This window comes from Dermochelys coriacea, chromosome 2, assembly GCF_009764565.3.
Source record: "Dermochelys coriacea isolate rDerCor1 chromosome 2, rDerCor1.pri.v4, whole genome shotgun sequence".
Lineage (NCBI taxonomy): Eukaryota > Metazoa > Chordata > Testudines > Dermochelyidae > Dermochelys > Dermochelys coriacea.
In genome coordinates this window covers 258,094,445-258,117,210 of record NC_050069.1, presented here as the reverse complement: position 1 = coordinate 258,117,210, position 22,766 = coordinate 258,094,445, and the positions used below count along the sequence as shown (strand labels likewise).

At 40.8% G+C, this 22,766-nt stretch overlaps 1 protein-coding gene across 5 annotated transcripts in view; it reads left to right on the top strand.

Moving 5' to 3' along the window:
* LOC119850826 (sodium channel protein type 5 subunit alpha-like) overlaps positions 1–22,766 on the top strand; it is a 320,846-nt gene that overhangs the window by 163,805 nt on the left and 134,275 nt on the right. For all 5 annotated transcript variants that reach the window (XM_043509706.1, XM_043509704.1, XM_043509702.1 and 2 more), the window contains 4 exons: positions 330–462; positions 8,703–8,941; positions 13,828–14,001; positions 15,882–16,238. In XM_043509706.1, coding sequence (XP_043365641.1) covers positions 330–462; positions 8,703–8,941; positions 13,828–14,001; positions 15,882–16,238 — 903 coding nt within the window. The remainder of the gene's footprint in view (positions 1–329; positions 463–8,702; positions 8,942–13,827; positions 14,002–15,881; positions 16,239–22,766) is intronic.

Here is a 22,766-nt window from a genome sequence, read left to right as displayed (position 1 = left end):
TATTGAATTGATGTTTCTCTGATATTAGAAATACCCTTCCTCCTCACTTGCATATTTTTACATATTCAGTCTGGATCAGTGCATCTAGATCAAGGGGCAAAATTTTTAAAAGAACTTGTCTGACTTTGATGCCTAAGTGATATTTTCAAAAGAGACTTAGTCCCAGATTTTTAAGGGTTGCTCTGCTCAATGTTGCAATACCTAAGTCCCATTTTCAAAATAAAAGTCTCAAGAAACTTAGGCTCCTTGAGTTTGAAAATTCTACTCCATGTCTGCCCTGACTTCATCCTCTCTTGTGCCTTGCTGACCAAGTATGTCCATTTAAATAGGCCTCTCCATCTGATGAGGCAAGCAAGAAGCAGCTTTTGATGCCCCATCGCCTTTCAGTGGACCATTGTGACCAGCCATTTCAAAGACAACGAGCAGTGAGTGCAGTCAGTATCATTACCAGTGCCATGGAAGGTAAGATATTCCTTATTGATTCCTTAATTCAAACCCAAGTACATATTGGTGGCAAAGATCATAATGTCATAAATTTCAATATCTGTTACTACCAAAAAAGTTGCTGTACTAGAGGTTAGTGTGATCATTATGCCACAAATATAATGGGCTGGATTGTAACCTTACAATCCAGCCTGAGGGAGGAGCAGCACATAGGTGCACTGCCCTGAAAGCAAGGCTGGAACTTGGACTGTGAGAGTCACAGGTTAGTTCCTGCTTCCTCCTTGCTTCAGGGGGAAGTAATCTGCAGGAGCCCTACTGACAGAAATTATTGCCTACTCGGCCCCAGTTCTGGTTCATGGGCCAGCACATGGACAAGGTGGAGTCAAGATTCTGCCCATTCCCCTCTTACCTGCCTGAGAGGTGAAGAAGTAGCCCACTGGCAGCAGCTCTCCCCTCCTCCATGCAAGCTCCAATTATATGAGCAGCCCATACAGGAGTGTAAATGAGATCCTGACATCCAGCACTCCAAATTGCATCAAATTTAAGTATATAAAGGTAAAAGAGTAAGTGAAATACACTTTTTTTGTAAATAATAATCAAGATGAGATATTCAAAAATATTCTCGTTGCTAGTCAATTGAACCGCATTGCAGGTGCAACTTGCATGAAATGTGTTTCCAAAAAACAAAACCGTTTTCAATCTTGTCTAGAATTTTTCCTAAAAGCAAAAATCATTTTCTGAAAAGAGCAGAGTAGGTGAAAATGGTAAATTTCCAACTGTGTCAAGTTCATGACTTTGGATCATCCCAACCACTAAAATGTTAGTTCAGTGGCAGAGATAGCAAAATCCCCACCCCAAGATTTGTATCAAATTTATGATTATTTTCAAAATACTAGTATTTGTCCACAAATATTTACAAGACAAAAAATACTATTTTTCCCAACTCTAATTGTGAGGCACGTAGTATATAAATAAAGTGAAAATTGCTGTTATTTATTTAAGGTATCCTTATTATTTGTTTTTATTTAAGGGTTGTTAAAAGGTTCTAGAACAATATTAGCGTATCAGATCGCATATACTATCAACTTGTTTCTGACTGCATCCTCAGTCATTAATCACTTGGTGGGTGGGGGCATTATTTCATCCCCCGTTCAAAAATTTACATCTGGCAACAACTGTAATACTTGAAAATGATGGCCATGCTTGAAAATGATGGCCGTAACTGAGAGATTTCCAAATATTTCTTATGAAGTAATGGTAACAGGCACTGCTGTGTGGAACAATACGTGTAGTCCATTGTACAGCAAACAGTTTCCTGCAAGTATACCCAATTGCTGGGTCCCACTTGCTTCCAATCCACCTGTGTCTGGATAGAGTCCAGGCATAATTTCTTGCTCCTGTTAAGGATTTTTCAATTATGCAGTTTAATTGAGTCTTTGTTTTTGGGACGTTGGGTTCTGTTTTCAATTTATAAATATGAATTATATTTCTGTCCTGTTTGTATATGCATCCAGATCATAGAACAGACAAATATTTATACATCTAATTAAATAAATAAAAGTGGCCTCTAAAACTAAGCACACATCAGCTGGCATGCACAAAAGCAGCATTTGTGCATAAAAACTAGTATTTGCATGCTCAAAAGGGATAATTAGAGGTGGGATTACCCAGTCTTTTATGCACAAATATGAATTTTCACATGCAAATTTGGATTTTTCTCACACAAAAACTTATTCACATGTTTTCAGTCCTGTTTTTAGTTGCCATTTTTTATACTATTGTGCTATATTAACTTGCTATATCTCACCTCAGTCAAAGCCATAATCTGCTTAATCTGGGTCGTTGGCACTCATCCCACATGAGAAAGCATCAGTTTTCAGACTAATCCACTTTAAAATAGATTATAATTATGTTTTATGAATACAGCAACCTTTGTACATTTCACTTGGTACACAGTGAGGATGGCATTGATAAGTGTAGCCCTGAAACTGTAATAGACTCCCTGTGAAGCCTCATTGAAGTCACTTGTGGGTACGCTTACAATGAGCCAGCTGCAGGATCGGTACCTAGTCACAGTTTGGGTTTTGTTATGTATTGCATCGAAAGTTAGGGAGTTGTTTATAAACACAGGGACATTTTTGGAAATTCAGATCCAGATCTGAGTTTGGTTTTCAAACTGTCCCCACCCCACTCCCCCAACCCACACACACAGAAAATTCAGAATATTTATTAGCTGACTTGGTGAGAGCTCTGATTAAATATAAGTGATTATCAAGTAAACAAACTTTCTACATCAGCCATTTGTGTAATATTTATTGTGAACAAGCTTTTTTCTGGGCTTCAGATTCATGACTCTATCTGAATAAAATCTATTTGAATAGAATCTCATCATAATTTTTTTTTCAGAACAGCTCCTTCATCACCACAGTGTAGAAATGAAAACTCTTTCCTTGAAACATAGAAAGACAGTGGAAAGGAATTAAACTTCTGGTCTACAAATCATAAACAATGACAATGAACAGCCATCCCCTCTCCCCGCCACTTCTTCAGTTCAACAGCATTTCAGTTTATCCTGGCTATAGTTTCATAGTAACTGATACATTGTTGTTAACAGAAATGGTTTTCAACACACATCTGTCCCACAAACTGATGCATGGACAAGTCTTGGACTATGTATCGAAGAGGTCTGCATTCAGAAACAGATTGTGTTATACAGCTGTGTTACAAATCTGTTTTTCAGGCAACTTAGATGTCTAGGCAGAGGTGCAAGTAAGCCGGTACGCCCCCCAGTACGGCATACCGGCAAGAGCCGGTGCACCATACCGGGGCGGACCGGCTTCCCTACGCGGCAGTTTAAAGGGCCTGGGGCTCCCAGCAGTGGCTGGAGCCCCGGGCCCTTTAAATTTCCACCAAAGCCCCGCTGCTGGAGCCCTGGAGTAGCGGCAGTAGGGCTTCAGTGGCTATTTAAAGGACCCACGTTTGGAAGGGGCCCTGGCCTCTCTTCTCCACCCCCGGCTCTCTCCTATGGGGGCAGAAGCTTGGTGCTGCCTTCTCCCGGGGCTCTGTCCTGCTGCTGCAGGGCAGGCTCCGCTGGCAGCCCAGCTCCCCCCTCCCCCGCCTCTTCCCCCAGTGTGCTGCGTTCCCCCTCCCCCCTCACTCTCTCTCTCTGCTGCCGATCAGCTGTTTGCTGGCACGAGGAAGCAGAGAAGAGGCGGGGGCAGGGCCTTGGGGAAGGAGGTGGAATCAGGGCATACCCCCTCCAGTCCCCTGCCATGAGCCGCGACCCCAGCCCTCTGCCCTGACTCCTGCACCCCTTCACACTCCCACGACCCCAGGCCACACCCCCAGCCCTCTGCCCTGAGTCCTGCACCCCCCACATCCCCACCCCCACCCGAACACCAAATGGGAGCTCCTGCACCCTCCCCCACCCCACATACCCACCTGCACCCCTCGTACCAAATGGGAGCTGCCCTAGGTAAGTGCTCCACATACCAACCTCCTGCCCCAACCTTGAGCCCCCTCCCTCATTCTAGCTCCTGGACAGACCCTGCACTCCAACCCCCAGCCTGCTCCTGCACCCTAACTCCCTCCCAGACCCTGCATCCCCAGCCCTGTTCTCAGTGCACCCCCACCCTCAGCTTGGTGCAGAGAGAGACAAAGAGAATGGGCTAAAACGAGGGAGAAGGTAAGTACCCACTCTATGTGGGCAGGGGAGTGTGTGGGGGATCCTGTTTACCCCCTCCCCAGCCCTGCTGCCCTTGCAATTTACCCCCAGCCCCTCCCTTGCTCCAAGGACCAACCCTAGCTCCCGCCCTACTGTAGTTTTGCCCCCAGCCCCTGCCTTGCTCCAGTCAGGAGGGACTAATTCTCCCCCCATGCCTCACTGTGCTCATCTTGCCCTGGCCCCTGCCTCGCTCCAGCTGGGGTCCAATCCTTTCCCCCCCACCACCACCACCACCATGACCCGCTGTGCTCTTGCCCCTGGCCTCTTCTTTCCCCAGGGGGGCCCTCAAATATGTTTGACGCCAGGCCCACAAAAAGTTAATCCGGCCCTCAAAAAGTTAAATTGTCCCCGGAGCGTTGTTGCCAGAGCCCTGGGGTAGCGGCAGTGGGGCTCCGGTGGCAAGTTAAAGGGCTGGGGCAGTAGTGGTGGCCCCAGGCCCTTTAAATAGCCCCCCTTTAAATTACCATTGAACCCCAGGGCTCTCAGTTGCCTCTGCAGCTGGGAGCTCAGGGAGTGATTTAAAGGGCCCGGGGCTCCCAACTGCTGCTCCCACAGCCCTAGCCCCAGGCCCTTTAAATCCTGATTTAAAGTGCCTGGGGATTTAAAGGCCCTGCCTCTTCCAGTTGAGGCCCCGCCCCCTCATCAGGACTCTGGAGTACCGGTAAGTCCTTTAAGTTACTTTCACCTCTGTGTCTAGGCCAATGAGCCCTTGTTGATACAGTATAGCGCAGAGCTACTCACCGTGTGTAATTTAACAGCTATTTAGAGCTCCCAAAGTTTTGTTGCTAAACAAAATCTAAATGTTTGTAGGTTGAGCTGGCCAGGCTGGAGTAGAGGCCATGACCGATAATTCAGTAGGCATGGGAGCCTGAACTAAGTATATCACTGCAGTACTGGTCATGGAGAAGGGAGGTGAGCAGGCTTATCTGCACTTGCTCCTCTCTCCATGGCAGCCAGCACCTATTTGTATGCCCAGGCATCACCAGCAGCAGGTGTCCTGTAGAAGTGGCCTTTTAAACCCCCCGGAGTCTGCTTATGGGAACACAGACTTCCTGTGGTTAAAGGCCAGTTACTGTGGGCTAAGGTTTTTCCCAGGTGAAAGGTACAGGCCACAGGCAGGAGAGAGGAGCAGACAAGGAGCCCAATTATAACTCAAGTAATAATTTGAGTGTTACCCCTACCTCAAGTGCCATCTACATAGAAAAAATATTAACCTGAGCATCATGGTGCTTTTAACCCCAGTTGGCTGATCCCTCTTTGGGTATAAGCTATAGCTGGAGTCAGCACAACTCGTCAGCTGCTAGCACGATCGCTCTGTGCAACAAGTGTTACTTCACATGTGGCCGCTCTCTCTCAGGAGAAGCTAACTCGGGGCGAGTTAACTGAAGTGTAGATAATTGGAATTAATGCCACAGTGAGAGTATAGACTAGGTTTATCTGTGCCCTGTGTAGTTAATTCTTTAGCAAAGGCTTCTTTACTCCAAAACTTTAATTAGTTATTGAAGTTAAATATGTGTTAACACAAAACAAAGGGCCATGATGTTTTGACTCAACATCAAAAATCCACTAGCTGAAGATCTGGTCCAATGAGTTAAATAGTTTGACAAAAAAAACCACCAACAAAAAAACCGCCTTCCCCTCTCAGTTGCACGTTTCATTCTGTTTACTTGTATGATCTCATCACATCACTAGTACTCCACAGAGTCCTACAAGTTAGAAAGGACCTGAATTTCTAATTTAAAAAAACTAACAAGAAATAAACCATAAACAAAACCAATGTTCTGTGTGTTCTTTATACACCAGAAGGAAGAAAATAAAAGGGCCTGGGTCCAATCTTATTTTTCCCTTTGCAGTTCACCCATAACAAAGGCTGTCATATCTGCCATGGGTTTCAAAAATTAATGTAGGTAAGAAATAGTCATATAGCTGACATGGTGTTTATCATATTAAGCTATGGTGCCAAAATCAATAAATTTGTAAGAAGCTAAATCAGTTAGAAAAAGTTACATTAAATTAATTAGCTGGTATGGTCTAATCTTTAATGCCTCACTGTAGGTTAGACTATCATTTCCACTATTGCTCTTAAATTATTTTGACAAATGATGGTCACTCTTCTTGGGGTATAGTAAGTACTATCTATATTTTTGTTTTATTAGAACAGGAGTGGAAAATTTCTGTATCTGAACTTTTAGCAAAATTGGTTGAGATGTTTGAATACCAGGAAAGTTTTTAAAAAATCCCATCCCTGTTATAAAGATTATCCATGTGTCTATTTTTAAGTGTTCTGGTGCTGAAGAGACTGAAGTAGAAAGTTAAAATTTGCCAGGGAGATAGTCCTCTTTGAGGAGAAGTGTCTTTGAGTATTCCAGGAAAAATTGGTTTGACTTGACTGAGTAGTAAGTTTTATGATAGCAGCCCCATTGACAACAGTCTGCCAATTTTACAAATAGACCTGAATGGATAACTGATGTTTTTGACGTGGTGGCCAAATTGAAAAATCTGGGGGGGGAATTGTTTCAGATGGACCCAAAATGGAATTTTTTTAATTGTTTAGCAAAATTGAAAAGTTAAAAAAAAATTAAAGTCAAATAAAATGTTTTGTTTCAGTATTGAGATTTTAAAAACATTTTAATTTTTTTCAATAAAATTGAAGTAAATTTTGAAATGAAACATCTTTCTGAAGAAAAAGCTTAAATGTTTAATTTCATAAAATGCCAAAACAAACCAATTCAACATTTCTGGGTTGTTGTTGTTTTTCTGATTTGAAATAATTTGCCAAAATGGACCTGAATTCACAAATCATTTTAGTGGACCCAAATCTGCCTTTTTCAGCAAATAAATGATTTCCATAAAAATTTCAAATCAGCTCTAGTTACAAAATACAGTAGGCTTCAGTGCACGTGCATGCATAACTAATGCAGTTTGTGTACTAATTACTCAATTCAGTTCCTTTTGAAATCAATGGGAATTTTTCCTTTGGCTTCGACGGAAGTTAGACTGGGTCCTGAGCATTTTAAAATATAGTCTGCATTTGCACATTGAGATCAGTTGTGTGTAACTTTAGCACATGAGTAGTTCTAAAAGGCTAACTTCAAGTGTGTCATTTTAGTTGTGCAAAGAAGGAAGTGGAACTTGAATGGAGTGCTTTTACAATCAGTTCCTTGATTCAGCAAGGGACTTAAATGCATATTTAATTTTAACTACTTGATTAGTGAAACTGCTTCAGCTAGTGATTTAAGCATATACCCTAACCCGTACTCAAGTCCCTTGATGAATCAGGGCCAGCATGAAAAAGGTCTCCATTGCGGTTCCACCCAATTCCTTGCACAGTAAAAATGGCCGACTGATACAAGACTCTGTAGGAGCTTGTGCATATGAAACCTTTATGCCATCGGCACAGACATTGTTCTACGTAACTGAAAATGTTATGTGACTGAAAAGGAATGTAGGGTGATATCCCACAGCTTCCTCACCCTTGGGACAGGGGTCTTCATTCCAGACACAACAAGGGCCTATGTACAAAGTATACAATCTGGCCTACAGGATGCAGACAGAATACTCAAACTCATGGTGAAATCCTGGCCCCATTAAAGACCCAGTGATTTCATCCCATATTTTTAAAAGTTTGCTAGTAGAATCTCAATATGTGATACTGTAGTTTTGTCTCTCAGTGAAGAGAAGAGCATAGAGGCTGCACCCTGGCTGAAGAGATGGGACTGTTTATAAACAGACTGTAATTGTTTAGTTGTTCTGTTATGGTGCTCATACTCACCAATAGCACTTGTATCGATTATATTGTCGGTGTGGGGCACTGTGGGATGGCTCCTGAAAGCCAGTAACAGTCGACGTAAGCAACAGTGTCTACACTGACACTGCATCAACCTAATTACATCTATCTGGACTGTACGCCACTCAACAGTTACTAAATCAACGTAGAAAGGCACTTATATCCGCAGGAGCCAAATTTATGTAATGACACTTCCACAGCTAGGTCAATGTAAGGCAGCTTACGCTGACCTAACTGTGTAATGTAGACCAAGCCGTAGTTATATTGACCTAGCCCCCAGTGTAAACAGTGCTTGGGAGCTGCGGGAAGCGGCGGGCTGCAGGGAAGTGCTGGCCGCCGCTTCCCACAGCTCCCATTGGTCGGGAACAGTGAACCACTGGGAGCTGCTGGGAGCTGTGCCTGTGGACTGTCAACATAAACAAAATGTCTCGTGGCCAGCTAGCGAATTACCCTGATGGGCCGCATGCCGCAGGTTGCCAACCCCTGTGTTATCGGCTTTGAGGATTAAGTCAACAGTGTGCTTGGTCCTGTGCAATATGCAAAAAATAAAGACAATCCATGTCCTCAAAGAGTTTATGTTTTACCAGGTTGTTGGGGTAGGACTATTTGTCTATTAAAAAGCAGATTCTTGGTCATTTAGATGGATGCTGGTGGGTTTTCTTCTGTGCTTTGATTCGTTTAAAGTATTCTTTTGTCACATAATTCAGTGTTGTTTGACTATTACTTCATGTTCTGCTTCTCACTTAGAGCTTGAGGAATCACAACAGCGATGTCCTCCATGCTGGAATCATTTTGCCGTTAAATTTCTCATTTGGGATTGCTGTCCATTGTGGTTGTTAATCAAGAAACATGTAAAGTTTGTGGTAATGGATCCATTTACTGACCTCACAATCACCCTTTGCATTGTGATGAATACTCTCTTCATGGCCCTGGAGCATTACAAGATGACAAAGGAGTTTGATGATATGCTTTACATAGGCAATCTGGTAAGTGAATTTGAACCCAAAATTATATCTGGAGAGTTTATTTCTGCTTTTTCAAGTTCTGAAGGCTGAAAACTATTGGAGCTAAAGGTCTTAGGAAGAACCCATTTGGTGTGCTGTCAGCACAACCTTGTACATGCCTTGCCAAGCAAGGGTAGCTTTCTTTATTTGGTGGTCCTCCTGGCAGCTGAAGAGAAATGAAGAAAGGATATGTGTCTGCTGTCACTAAGCAAGTATACTCTGCTGCTCATTGGTGGACAATAAAGTGTCACTCCAGTGCTGAGACCAACAGATTTCCAGTGGGTAACTATTCTAAGAAGTGAAGGAAGAAGAATCTTAAAAAGTTTTTAAAAATCAATAATAAGGATGTATAGTTTACTGAACATTAGTGATTTTTTAAGTTAAAGAATACTAAGGAAAAAATAAGCTAGTGCCCCAGTGGGGAAGTAGCCTTGAGTTATCACTTTTATAGTTGTACTACAGCCAAGATTTTCAAGGCCAGATGGGACCACCAAATCATCTAATCCAATCTCCTGTATATCATAGGCCACCAAGACCCCAGCGCCTACACACTAAGCCCAACAGGTTTACTCATTTTGGGGTTTCCCAGCTTGAGACAGCTACAGCGCTCTGATTTCAGATCGTGCTGAACACCCACCTTCTGAAAATCAAGCTATTTTAAGGGCTCTCATGTTGGGCACTCAGAAATTGAGGTACTCAGAATAACTAAAGCCTTTGAAACTATTAGCCATATTCTAGAGAAAATACAGGCAGTATATTCCTCTACAGATTATCATCCAGAAAGAAGCACATACTGGATTTAAGGTTATTTTCATTTTTGTAAAAAAAAATGGTAGCAATCAATTATTGAAATACTTGAGAAAGTATGTATGTGTCCATTCACACAATTCCACCAACATGGACTCCTGGAGCTAACAGGTACAAACAGACAGAAGCAACAGTTAGGCTTCTCAGAGTAGTCCTTTTCTCTTGGAATCTGCTGACCACCAGATACAGAATTTTCCCTCACTACTTCTCTCTGTTCTCGTAACTGCACCAATTGGCTTCCTCCAGCAGTGTCAATTACTCTCCTAGGCAGATGGACCAATCACCACATCTTAAGCTGTTCAGTCTTGAGAGATTTCCCTTTGTAGTTATGTCAGTGATGGACTTCTGTCTTGCTCCCAGACCTCTGTTATTGCTCTTCGTGGATAGCACCAACTATAAAAGAAGCTAAATAGTCCTCTAATTGGGCTGTGTTGACTCCCCTTAACAATAAACCCATATGCAGGAATTTTGATCCCTGATCTTATTCCCCACATGGACAAAATTGAAGTCTCCCAGATCCTGGGGCTTCTCAGCAAGTGGTCAGATGGCAAGTTACATGGGTAACTTTAGATTCCTGTGTGACTCCCCCACAATTCTGCCTGGCAGAGTCTAGATGACCTATGTGCGATCACTCTGAGTAGAGGAGAAAACAGAGACAGGAAACAAAAGAAGCTGAAAAGCAGTCAACCTTATCTTGCTCCAAGTCTCTCAGTACTGCTGTGCTGGAGCCATTTCTTCTGTTTGTGGTAATGATGAAAAAATAAAACCAAGCAGGCATTCTTCTTACAGTGCTGTTTGCAATGGGCTGCTGTGAAAGGACAGTTCTTCAGGTGAAATATCAGTGGCTCAAGAGCATCCTGGGCCCTTCCTTCTCAGTTTTATTAAACCCAAACTTAAATGGGTTATTAGTAGAGCTGGGCACAGAAAGGTAATTCTGGCTCACCAAGGTTTTCAATATCTCAACATTTGGTTTTGTTTCGATTTGGAATGAAAACCCAAAATTTCAAAATTCTCCATAAAAGGGAATGGAGCCTCAGCTGCAGGACAGTCTTGCTGGCTGGCTGGAGCTGTGGCTATAGAAAGCTCTGGAGTTCCCAGCTTTGAGGCAGTTCACTTGGTGAGCCATGGACCCTGGAAGTAGAGGCAATTTGCATAGTGGGCTGCCTCAGAGCCATGGACCCTGAAAGCCCTAGAGCCCCTGATACCTTAAAGCCCTGGACTGGCCGTCCAACTGCTGGGATGCTGAGGATCCTGGCGGGTGAGCTGGCAGGAAACCTGGCAGGTTTTTGATGGAAGTTCTGTAGGAGCCCTGCCTGAGTTCTTTTGGATTATTGGTGAGATCAAAGAGTCTCTTCAACTGTGTTTCGATTTTGGCAAATCGGCAAATTCTGATAAAACAATGTTTCATCAGAGTTTTTCCAGCTGGCTCTAGTTATTAGCATGACTTTATGAAGAATCTCAGTCTGTCTTGAGTCTCCTTACTGCAAGTTCCTAAAGGAGCAAAATCAGGATTCTCTTCTTCCTAGCCAAACTCAAAAACGCTAGTAGTTCTCCGCTGTTTTCTGATAGTTTTCCCTATAGCTATCCCTCCTCAAGCAGGTAGGGTAGTATTAAATGGGGGGAAATCATAGGGAATAAAAGACCATTTGCTTTTTTCTCTAAAGAAATCATGAAAGAAACAATTGAAAGAAAAGGAAACAAGCGTCCTTATCCTCTGACAATAAGAAGGGAGAGTGCAACCCTTCATCTGGCACTTGTGAGAATCAGTCATTGAAGAGCTTCAGTTCTGATGATATTATTTGCATCATAAAATTATGCGACAAAGCTCTGGACTTCTGACTTCCCAGGCTCGTCATCTAAAGAAGATAATGTTTGTACCTGATACCAAGCAAAATAGCAGAATTATACTCACATCTCTGCATGCTTCATCTGACCAGGCTATCTGTAGTGATGCCAGTTCTTCAACACCTGACAGCAATATTTTCTATATTTTTCATCCTTCCAAAGAAATCAAGAGGTTATTGATCTAAATTCGACTGATTAGCAATATCACTAATACTTATCAGAATCTTATACCATAGCCCATACCAGTTTATGGCTCCACTCCTGAAGACAATGTCCAAGTAATCCCCTATCTGGATGATTAGCTAGTGAAAGCAGTTTTTTGTACAATCACAGCTAGCACTGAACAAGGTTCCAGTGATTTTGTGATGCATTGCTGTTTGGAATTTATAACTAATACACAGAAGAGTCACTTCTGGCTTTACAGATTCTGATTCCCTCAGAAGCTCTGATGTCTTATTAGCCCTAGAGTTTCCATCTCAAAAGATTATTGATTAAAAAGAAATTGTTCCTCCTGAGTCATCCCTCAGCAAGACAATTGCATGATGTGCTCAGCATGATATCATCAGTTTTTGAGTCAGGATCCTGGGTACAACTTCACAACCATTGACTATGATGTTTAATATCCACATGGAATTTTCAGTCACTGGAATACTAAGTATCCCTAACCACAGTGACTCAAAAGTTGTTAACTTATTGGAAATCAGAAGTGAGTCTGTCTGGTGCAGTACCACTGCTGGAGACCAGTTGGGCTGAAGTAATTTAGCATGTTGGCCTTTTAAGAAGGATGGTCCACCCAAAATGTTTTGACTAGAGAAATTTTATTTTCCTGATCAGAAAGAGAAAAGCATTTTAGATATGGAAACATATAAAAATGCTATATGGAAGTCTGTCTACCTGTTTATTCATTCCCCAAGCATTATAGAGTAAATGTTGCAGCTTCCTCAAATACAAGTTTGGCCATTTGTTCCATAGCATTGCCATTTTATAATTCTATCTGATCCTCCCTTATCTCATTTGGTTTTCCTAGTTGTTACTTAGAGCCCATTAATCTGTCTTGCTGGAGCACTATTGCAGAAACTTTGCTTATAGGTTAGACAGAATTTCCTCTTGTGTGAACATTACTGGTAGACTTAAGTCAATAACATATACATATCTTCTGATCTCCAGTGTGCATTGACATAGGCTGTTGTATCATGGAAAATCAGCTGCTGCAATATGCAAATGCAGTAGATGATTTTTCAAGACACACAGCTGTGTGCACTGTTCACCAGAGAGTTAGGCTCAAAATAAAACAGTATGTGACAAACTGTGTGTCTACATACTACCTTCTCTTCTAAGCCAACTATTTACAACCTTGTACTTATGTATTTAAATCAGTTATTTTAAGGGGTTTTTAAAAACACTAGATTTGGCATTTTCACAGTTTGCGAGTATGGATTCAAATAAGATACCTCCTTCAAAATCTGGTTTGCCATCAACAAATAGGCTCCCCTCCATAAGTATGTTTATGTGGTACAGAAAAATGTTCAGATTAAAAAAGTTTCACTGTGCAACATTTGAACTAGGTTATAAATAAACAAAGTGTTCTCAAGGCACTTTCAAAAGCAAATTTCTGTGTCTATTTTTAAAAGAATAATAAGACTCAAATTAGAGGCCCTAATCACCATCACTGCCAGCAGTAATCTGAAAGTGCAAGGACTTTGCTGTATGGGATTGGTGCAATAACAGAAACAAAAGGGCTAACTCTACAGGTATGCTGGAACCCAAAAGTACCTCTTTAACTGTGTCATGCAATCACTCTCACCTCCCCACTGAAATTGATGGACTTAAGCTTTTTAAAAAGCTCCTTTATTCTCTCACCTTATTATTGGTATCTGTTTGTATGATAGAGGGAGATGAAAATTAGTGTCTTAATTCAAAGGTATAGCTCATTCCCTGTTGTTGTTGTTTGTTGACAACAATACTAATATTGAAAAAGGATCAGACAAGCCCAGAGTGCTGATAATACTGACAATAAGTACTGACAGTACATTAGAGATGAAAGACGAAAGGTTTGCTGGTAAAATTTTGTTGTCTCTGTATTTTAATTCAACATATCAGTTGAATTAAGGAAAATCAAGGAATTAAGGAAATTAAAAATTAAGGAAAATTAGGAAATCATTCATGACAGGAGATGTGTTTACAGACTGATCTCACTTCCTCTTTCCTTTCCACAGGTCTTCACTGGGATTTTTACAGCAGAAATGATCTTCAAAATAATTGCCTTAGATCCCTACTACTATTTTCAGCAGGGCTGGAACATTTTTGACAGTATAATTGTTATCCTAAGCCTAATGGAACTGGGTTTATCCAGCATGGGAAATCTGTCTGTTTTACGCTCATTCAGACTGGTAATGTTTCCTTATTCTCTTTTGCAAAACATAACCCCTTTCAAGAATTTATTAAATTCTTTAAAATTACATTAATTGAAAAGGAAATCAAATTTTATAAATTAGTGAATGCCTGTAGAGACACTAATTATAGATGATGGGCCAAATGGAATTACTCCAGATTTACAACAGAGTAAATGAGAACAAAATTTGACTCTGTCTAGCTGTGTCAGTTACTTGCAACACATTTAAACTGAGTTTGCATAGAAGTTAATAGAAAAGTCAGTAGATAATTAATGAACAGTGAAGCTCAAGAACTAGTAATATGTCACTTTATGGGTTTTATTCCTTAAATACATAATAAACATAGCACTGTATTTTTAAATGTAGTCAAAAGTGGATAGCCCTGCATTAATCACAAACTGATTTTTTTTCCCCAGAACCTATCACCAAAACACAGAACCTGTCTTTCAGTGAAAATCCTTCACTGTCAGTCCCTTTAAATGTGCAGGGGGGTTACACTCCATTAATGAGAGACTCTGTTGACGTATTGGAACAGAAAAGTAGTTTTCTTGCCAGCCTGACATTTGTGTCGCATTCATGTATCAAGATGTCCGTGCTAATCATTCTGCCCATTCTGTTGTTTCCCAAGTTTTGCCAGACCATGAAAACAAACTTTTCTTTTCAAGAAGACTTAATTGCCCTAACTTTACCATCTATAAATATTTGCTTCCTGAAAATTGCAAAAGTATGGCCTGATATTGCTAGCGGCTGAATGCCTCCTGCAACCCCTCATCAGCAGGGATTAAATTAACCCCTGTGCAGAAAGCCAGTATAGGCCTAAGCACCATTAAGTTCTCAAAATTGGTCTTAAGTGGGGTTTAGGTGATTTTTTAGGCCTTATGGTCCTAGGGTTGCCAGTTTTGGTTGGATGTATTCCTGGAGATTTCATCACATGACATAATCTTTAATTCCTGGAGGGTTGGCAACCCTGTATAGTCCTCTGCACAGAAGTGAATCTCTGGGACTGAAAGGTAGCAATATCTTGCTAAATCCTACTCAGGAACACACAAGAGTGGCAGCTCCCTTTTTGGGATTGGGCCCTTAAAAGTCCAGGCAGCTTGTTTAAAGTTATCTTTTTTTGAGACACAGGAACACAAAAGGTAATGTTAAGGACTGAGGCTATGTTCTCTCTCCTTGCTTTCACAACCCCCAACATTCAGCAGCAAGGAATTGATCACATAGGACAGTGGTTCTCAACCAGAGGTACCTGTACCCTGAGGGGTGCGCAGACGTCTTCCAGAGGGTCCATCACCTTATCTAGATATTTACCTAGTTTTACAACAGGCATCATAAAAAACACTAGCAACATCAATACAAACTAAAATGTCATACAGACAATGACTTGTTTATACTGCTCTATATACTATACACTGAAATGTAAGTACAATATTTATATTCCAACTGATTTATTTTATAGTTATATGGTATGAATGAGAAAGTCAGCAATTTTTCAGTAATAGTGTGCTGTGACACTTTTGTATTTTTATATATGATGTTGTAAGCAAGTAGTTTTTAAGTGTGGTGAAACTTGGAGAACGCAAGACAAATCTGACTCCTGAAAGGGGTACAGTAGTCAGGAAAGGTGGACACGCCCATCTAATCCTAATGCTGCATAGCATATTTTCTGAAAAAATTCATTGCCTGTCATGTGAGAAGCACAAACTGTACTGTAATAAGTATGGCTATGGTAGTCTAACAAAACTGCTGCTAAAATCACTCTGTACTGCACTTTGTTTCCTAGTATTAAAATATTTAATATTTTACCCATTTTTTAATAATTCAGTACCAGAAATGTCTGTCGTTCTATTAACTGACATTGTTTTATGTTTTGTTCACAGCTGAGAGTCTTCAAATTGGCAAAGTCCTGGCCAACCTTAAATACTCTCATTAAAATCATTGGTAACTCAGTGGGTGCCCTGGGTAACCTCACCCTGGTTCTGGCGATCATAGTCTTTATTTTCGCTGTGGTAGGAATGCAGCTTTTTGGAAAAGACTACTTGCTAAAAGTCAACAAGATAAGCACTAATAACAATTTGCCCCGCTGGCACATGAACGATTTCTTCCATTCATTCCTTATTATATTCCGAATTCTCTGTGGAGAATGGATTGAAACCATGTGGGATTGTATGGAAGTAGCTGGGCAACCATTGTGCCTTCTCGTCTTCTTGCTGGTCATGGTGATAGGAAACCTAGTGGTGAGTTTTCATGATTGTTTTTTCATATTTCTATTGTTTGTATGCAAATGTACTCCCTTTTCTCTCAAGAAGTTGCAGATCTCCCATGATGCACAGGTATTATTCCATATCTGTTACTTTCTGGAAAATTGTCTACTTTCTTTTTCACTCAAAGAATTCTTTTTTTATATCTCAAGGACAAAAACTGCAGAATTGCTTTACTGATTTTGAAAAAAAATACGTATTAATTCTCAGAGGAACATGAAGGTTTTCAGTAGAAAAAAGGAACTTGAATTGATGATAATGATTCCTTTTACTTAAGTTCCACTAAAGGCTTGTGTGTTTTAGTCAGATGTAAGTGATTCATGGGCCATGTGCTGTACAAGAGTGAATTCACTTTAACTGTCTCAATACCAGAAGCTATTTTTAGTTCAGTTCATTTTTGGACAAAAACATACAAACCTTACAGCTAACATTGTGTCTTTGCACTGTCTTTGAACGTGTGTAGCCTGCTTGGTCTATGGAGTTTAGGTTATGTTTACTGTAAAGTCACTTCCTTGTTTGTTTTGTAGTAGAATATCCCTTAAGTAAAGAATGAGTTACATAACCTCTGAACCTATTAAGGCTGAATCTTATGTCCTTGTTGTCATTTTATGGAACACTTTGCTGGCTTGCACTCATTGTGGAAATGTTTTGCTTATTCAGCTTACAGAGTGTGTCTGACATTATGGATCTGATGGGTTTGGTGTTGATACAGTAAACTGTTTAACAGTGGATTTTGTCCCTGTTTGCTTTATATTATTCTTTTCAGAACTTAACATTTTGGTTTGAAGCTCTTAGTATAGGATACCATGACTATGGAGAAAGAAATTGAAGGAAGCAGAGTGAGGCATTTATATTTGAAAGCTAAACTAAATTAAAAATATTTTGAAAATATTTGACAGAGATTGCAAATTATCTTTTATGGCTGTTGACTGCAAAACAATGTAAATATTAAAATCTGGTTTTACAAAAGGTTTTTTAAAATGTGCACTTTTTACAGATTTTCCTTTGAAGCTACATTTGGCCTGAAGAATTAGGACACAGTGATTTTTTTTCTGCATATCGAATATGCTTCTTTCTTGAGGGTTGGCAGAAGAGCTGGGAAATTAACCTTCCCTTGCCTTTCATCCAAACAATTGTTTTACTCTTATTTAAACAATGGACTTGACCTGTGTTAAAGAAAATTGAAAATCATATCTAATAAATATGAGAGCGAATATGCTAATATACCAGATCATTCACTGTTACTTTCAGAGAGAGAATGGTCAAGTCCATTTTTTCCCTAGTTATTAACACTCATCATGTATCCTTAGACAGCCTGTGTGAGGATCAGGAAATATAAATCAGATTCAGATGAGATTACACTAACATGGTATATATTTAAGCCTGAGTCTTATCAGCAAACCTTTCCAAATGGAAAAACAGATACTGATAGATTTCAGAGTGCATCAGCATGGATAATTCTGAAGTCACCAGCCTATCGAAAACACAAATGCTAACTTTATCGTTTTCAGGAAACAGTTTTATAGGCATGCAGCAACTGCTAAATAATTTGGAAGTGATTTATTGTAGCTTAATTAGTTCATAAGAAGTAGGAGAAAGGGTGAAAATGTTTGGGGGGGGGGTTTAACCTGACTGGAGAAGGGGAAAGTAAATAGGATGACAAATTATGAATCATGAGAGTTATGTAAACAAACCACATTACACACAGATTTCACAATGTTGATCTTAATTATCAGACAGCAGATTATGGGTTCTGTTCTTACTGAAATCAGTCGAAAAATTCCTATTGCCTTCAAGTGAGTATTGGGTAGGACCCAGAATCTTGTACTCCCCTGCTAAATAGAATTAAAGTCACAAAGTGTGTTTAGAATATGATTATCTTAAATGAATCCTTCATCTTTCAGTGGGAGAAGGCTCCAGTCCTGTGTGCACTAATATATATAGGAGATTTCTTTTTATAAATAACTCTTAAAGCACTGACATCTTTGTCAACAAGGTTTTCGACTCATTGTGCTCCTAGTTTCCTATCTGGGTTGCAGAACTCAGGTCTGAAAAGAAAAATATTTTCTTGTTGGATTGCACCTCAGTTGGACTCAGAACTCTTTCCTAGACTCGGAGAGCATGAAGGAATGCATACCATTTCTGCATATATAGTGGGTCTTCATGCACGTCAAGATTAAGTATATGTGAAATAAATGGATAGGTACTTCCAATAGTGTCCATAGTGTCTTTCTCTGCTGCATCTCTAAGTAGTCGCATAATGTGGAACATATTTACTTTTTAAACTCCTCCAGTCCTCTTTTTAACAATGAACTGGATTGGACTTCCATGAAGCTATATATATACAGGTGGTTGAGAGGCATAAATGTTATGATCACATGACATTTGGCTTCTTGAATCTGGCTTGTATATACTATTGTGCCTCACTAACATAAATTCTGATGTACCCTAAAAGGGACACATGGTAGCTCACTAGGTGCCCTGGATAACCTCATGCTATGTAACAGTTTAGCTGTTGGTTGGCTGGAATTTTAGTAATTTCTAAATCTTCAGCGTAAATCTGTACTCCCTGAAAAGTATGTTGGTGTATTATGGTGTAAATATGGAATTCTCCTTATTGCTAGTCAGTTGACATTGGAGTTATCTTTATAACATTGAACCCTAGATCATAGCCATGAAATTATGCACTGTGTAACTGTTTTTAGCACCATTATACCATGATGCTGTCATCACACTGCATTTCAAGTGTCACTAGTGTTGATCTGGAGGGTATTACAAAATCAGAGGAAGAATGTAATAAGCTCTCCCACACTTATAGGAAATAGCTTCTGAAATCTCTAACTGCATAATTATGTTTACAGTAAAATCTTACAAATGAGTTAGTATATTTCAGATAGAAATTTAACTTATTGAAGTTAATGAGGCAAAGTATAGACAGACAAGTTATTAAAAAGGAATATAGTCAGTTCTGTAATGAGGTGCTGTGACATTCCCAGCTGCTGTTAGTGAAATCTACTTGTGCCTCATCATGTCATGTGGGCTGACGCTAAGGACCTACATGTGATGCCACTTGCCTGTCAAAAGAGAATTTTGTTAGATGAATTTGAAAATGTTAGAATACTAGCACTATACTTGAATATGATTGACGAAGCAATGCCAGAAGCAGCAATCTTGCCAACTGTTTGTTTGCGCGGATACACTCCCACACTGCTCCTTTAAAAGCATTTGCTAAATATTTTCCCTTTTACTCTGAAGATGTATACCAATGTGACAACCTCTAATGAGAGGCCACCAAGTTATGCCTGCCCCCTCCCTTTCCAAGCGCCTCTGGGACATCATCATCTTCAGCACCAGGACCCACAAGCCTATGCCAGATTTCACTGCTGCCTTTACACAGCCATTTTCCTAATTCTGGGGTTATAAACATCTCAGGATGCATTGTGTTTAATTAGGGAAAACAAAGGAAGTAATCAAGCAGTTAGCCAGCAGAACATGTCTTAAAGATACAGGGGAAACAGGTTTACCCTGCCAGACCTCTAGGGTTTCCCTAGTTACTTCATAGTACTTCATGGAGCATCTTAGGCCACAGAATGTGGTAAGTAGCAGTGGAACCTGCAGGAGTGATACATAATTAAGAGGACTGGGGCTGAGGCTGATAAATACGAGAACCACCATGTGGAAAGCTACAGTATTAGAGGCCAGTTATTTAGGTTTTAATTATTTGTGATAATTTTACCTCAAGATGGCTTAGAACAATTTTGTTTAATAATAAACTCTAACTGCAATGATAATTTAAGTGCCTGGCAGCAGAGCTGCCCCACATGGCTTCAGTGAGATTTAAACTGGCCTGCTTTAGGTAAACTCAGTGGAAACTTTTCTGTTAAAAAAAGCTAGATATGCCTGGAGCCTGTTTTTCCCCACGCTGTTTCCATTTCTCACAAGCCTTTAATGCATATTCTTCCTGCCTTAACATAACATGATGCATGACTGTGACACACTTAGAAATATGAAAATGTCAGTATTCTTGAAACAAAAAGCTTGTCCTTCTCTGTTTTCAGGTTATAACTCTTATCATGCAGGATAGAGAATCTAATTAGAAGGTTCCTTGAAATGGAATTCTGGGAGGATGATAGTAAATTCAGGTTAAATTAAAACTGTAGTCTGAAATGGGTTTTATGCCAGCATATGTCAAGCCTAGTTCACCACTCTGTTACTCTACTTTTGTTCCATTGATAAAATAGTGTAAAACTGGTTTGGCTTCAGTAGAATTTGCAGAGGTATGAGTAGAGAATCGGAAGATATGATTCAAGCATGACATTTCAGATTCTCTCCCCACATTCCATCACAACAGACATCAGTGAAGGAGTACTTGCTGACAGTCCCTTGATTTGTACATCCTGAGGCAGGATGGAGTAAGGCTTCATTCTTGACGGAGTAAGGCTTTAGACTCTACAACTCACTTCCCCCATTGGTCTGACAGAGCCTGACTTCATTGACATTCAGTGTACATTTCCACAGACTGGTCCGATAATTCAGGCAGACCATGCAATTGTCTATGGTGGCAGAAGAAATACAGAAACCAGACATGGAAAAGTAACTATACCCTCTTCCTGCAGCAGATGCCTCTCCCTGGGTGCAAGAACCCTGCCTGTGGCATCTCCTTTCCCTTTCCCTTCTGCCTATCCCACTTTCTCCCCCATCTTGCAGCTGTGACTCCCCCGGCCTCTCAACCCACGCATAGGCTTAGGCAGATTCCCTGCCACCTGGTTGATTGGGACCCAACAGGCCCTGCCTGGTCTGAGACTAGACCAGATGAGGCATGTTAAGCCCTGATTAGTCCTCATCTCCTGGAACAGTAACAGTGCCTTTCCCTTCAGGGAGCAGGGTGTGGAGGAGACCAGTGAGAAGTACCCCCTCTTCTGTAGAGAAAATGGAAGAATCTGAAAGAAACTCCCTTTCCCAAGTGACTGAGAGTCTTGTAGGCTCTCGTGAGAGGGGACCTGTGTGCAGAGGGACATTGTGTGTAGAACACAGATAGTTGTGTGTGGGGCCAGCAAGTGTGAGAGAGAGACAGGGAGTGAGTGGGGAGGGGGAGAGACTGTGATTGGGAGTGGGGGTGTATGAGAGGCCGGGAGTGAGTGGGTAATGGGGAGAGGCTGGGATTGGAAGTGGGGGGTGAGGGGGAATGAGTGAGTGGGGAGCGGGGAGAGGCTGTGATTGTGAGTGGGGGTTTGTGAGAGGGACAGTAATTGCAGAGGGGAGAGGCTGTGATTGGGAATGGGGTGTGTGAGAGAGGCAGGGAGTGAGTGTGGACGGGCGAGAGGCTGTGACAGGATGTGGGGTGTGTGAGTGGGGAGGGGGGAAAGGCTGTGACAGGGTGTGGGGTGTGTGAGAGAGGCAGGGAGTGAGTGGGGAGAGACTGCAATTGGGATGGGGGTACCGAGCATAGGGGGCGCTGGGCTCGGGGTGCTGTTTTTGTTGTTAGCGAGAAAAGGAAAAATAGAATCTTTGAAGTAATATGAAAAGGAGTACCTTACTTCATCCGATGAAGTGAGCTGTAGCTCACGAAAGCTTATGCTCTAATAACTTTGTTAGTCTCTAAGGTGCCACAAGTCCTCCTTTTCTTTTTTGCGAATACAGACTAACACGGCTGCTATGCTGAAACCTTTGAAGTAACATGTTTTAGGTGTTCCGCCTGTGGATTCATTTTTCAATAACCTCCTAGAATGTTCTGGACTTTTGTAGAATGTCACGGAACCTTCCAGACTTTCTGAGAACTACATTTTCCTCCAACCTCCTAGAATGTTGTCAGCCACACCCTTGCAGATATTTAAGGGGTGGGGCATCACCAATCAGTCAGTGAGATATAAGATGGAACTGAAGTTAAATGAGAGCCCTGCTGTGATATTGTGAACCTTGTTTTATTGTGTAATTGTGAAAGTATACTTGTGTTTTAGGACTTGAGTGTAAGTAGTGACTAATGCAGGACATATTTAATGAGATACCAGAGATATCTATTGAACCCCTATCTATGCAACAATATAAAAGAAATACTGTTCCTTCTTTTTCCATGCTTAACACATACTCTTTGATGACTTTCACCAATGATGTAAGTTGTGTAGCGAGCGCAGCTTTTCAAAGCTCAGACTCATTAAAACATATCTTCGATCGACAATGGCCGAAGAGAGACTGATGTTACTTGCTATTTTATTGCTTGAAAATGCCATTGGCCAGTCTTTGGATTCAGTTTGCGAGGGCAAAGGTGAAAAAGCGCCCTTTTGAACTGAAGGACTAGGGTTAACATTCTAAGGCTGTCACCTACTGTAACACGATTTAATACTGGTCCACCCAGTGTTGGTGCACAGTTCAATTTCTTGATGTTAGTACATTTCAGTTATTCTTAAAATTAAAAAGTTTCTATAAGCTTAGAGGAAATTAATTTTCTTTTTATTTGCTTATATATGGCATGAATAAATATAGATTTACAGATCCTACCATGCAAAT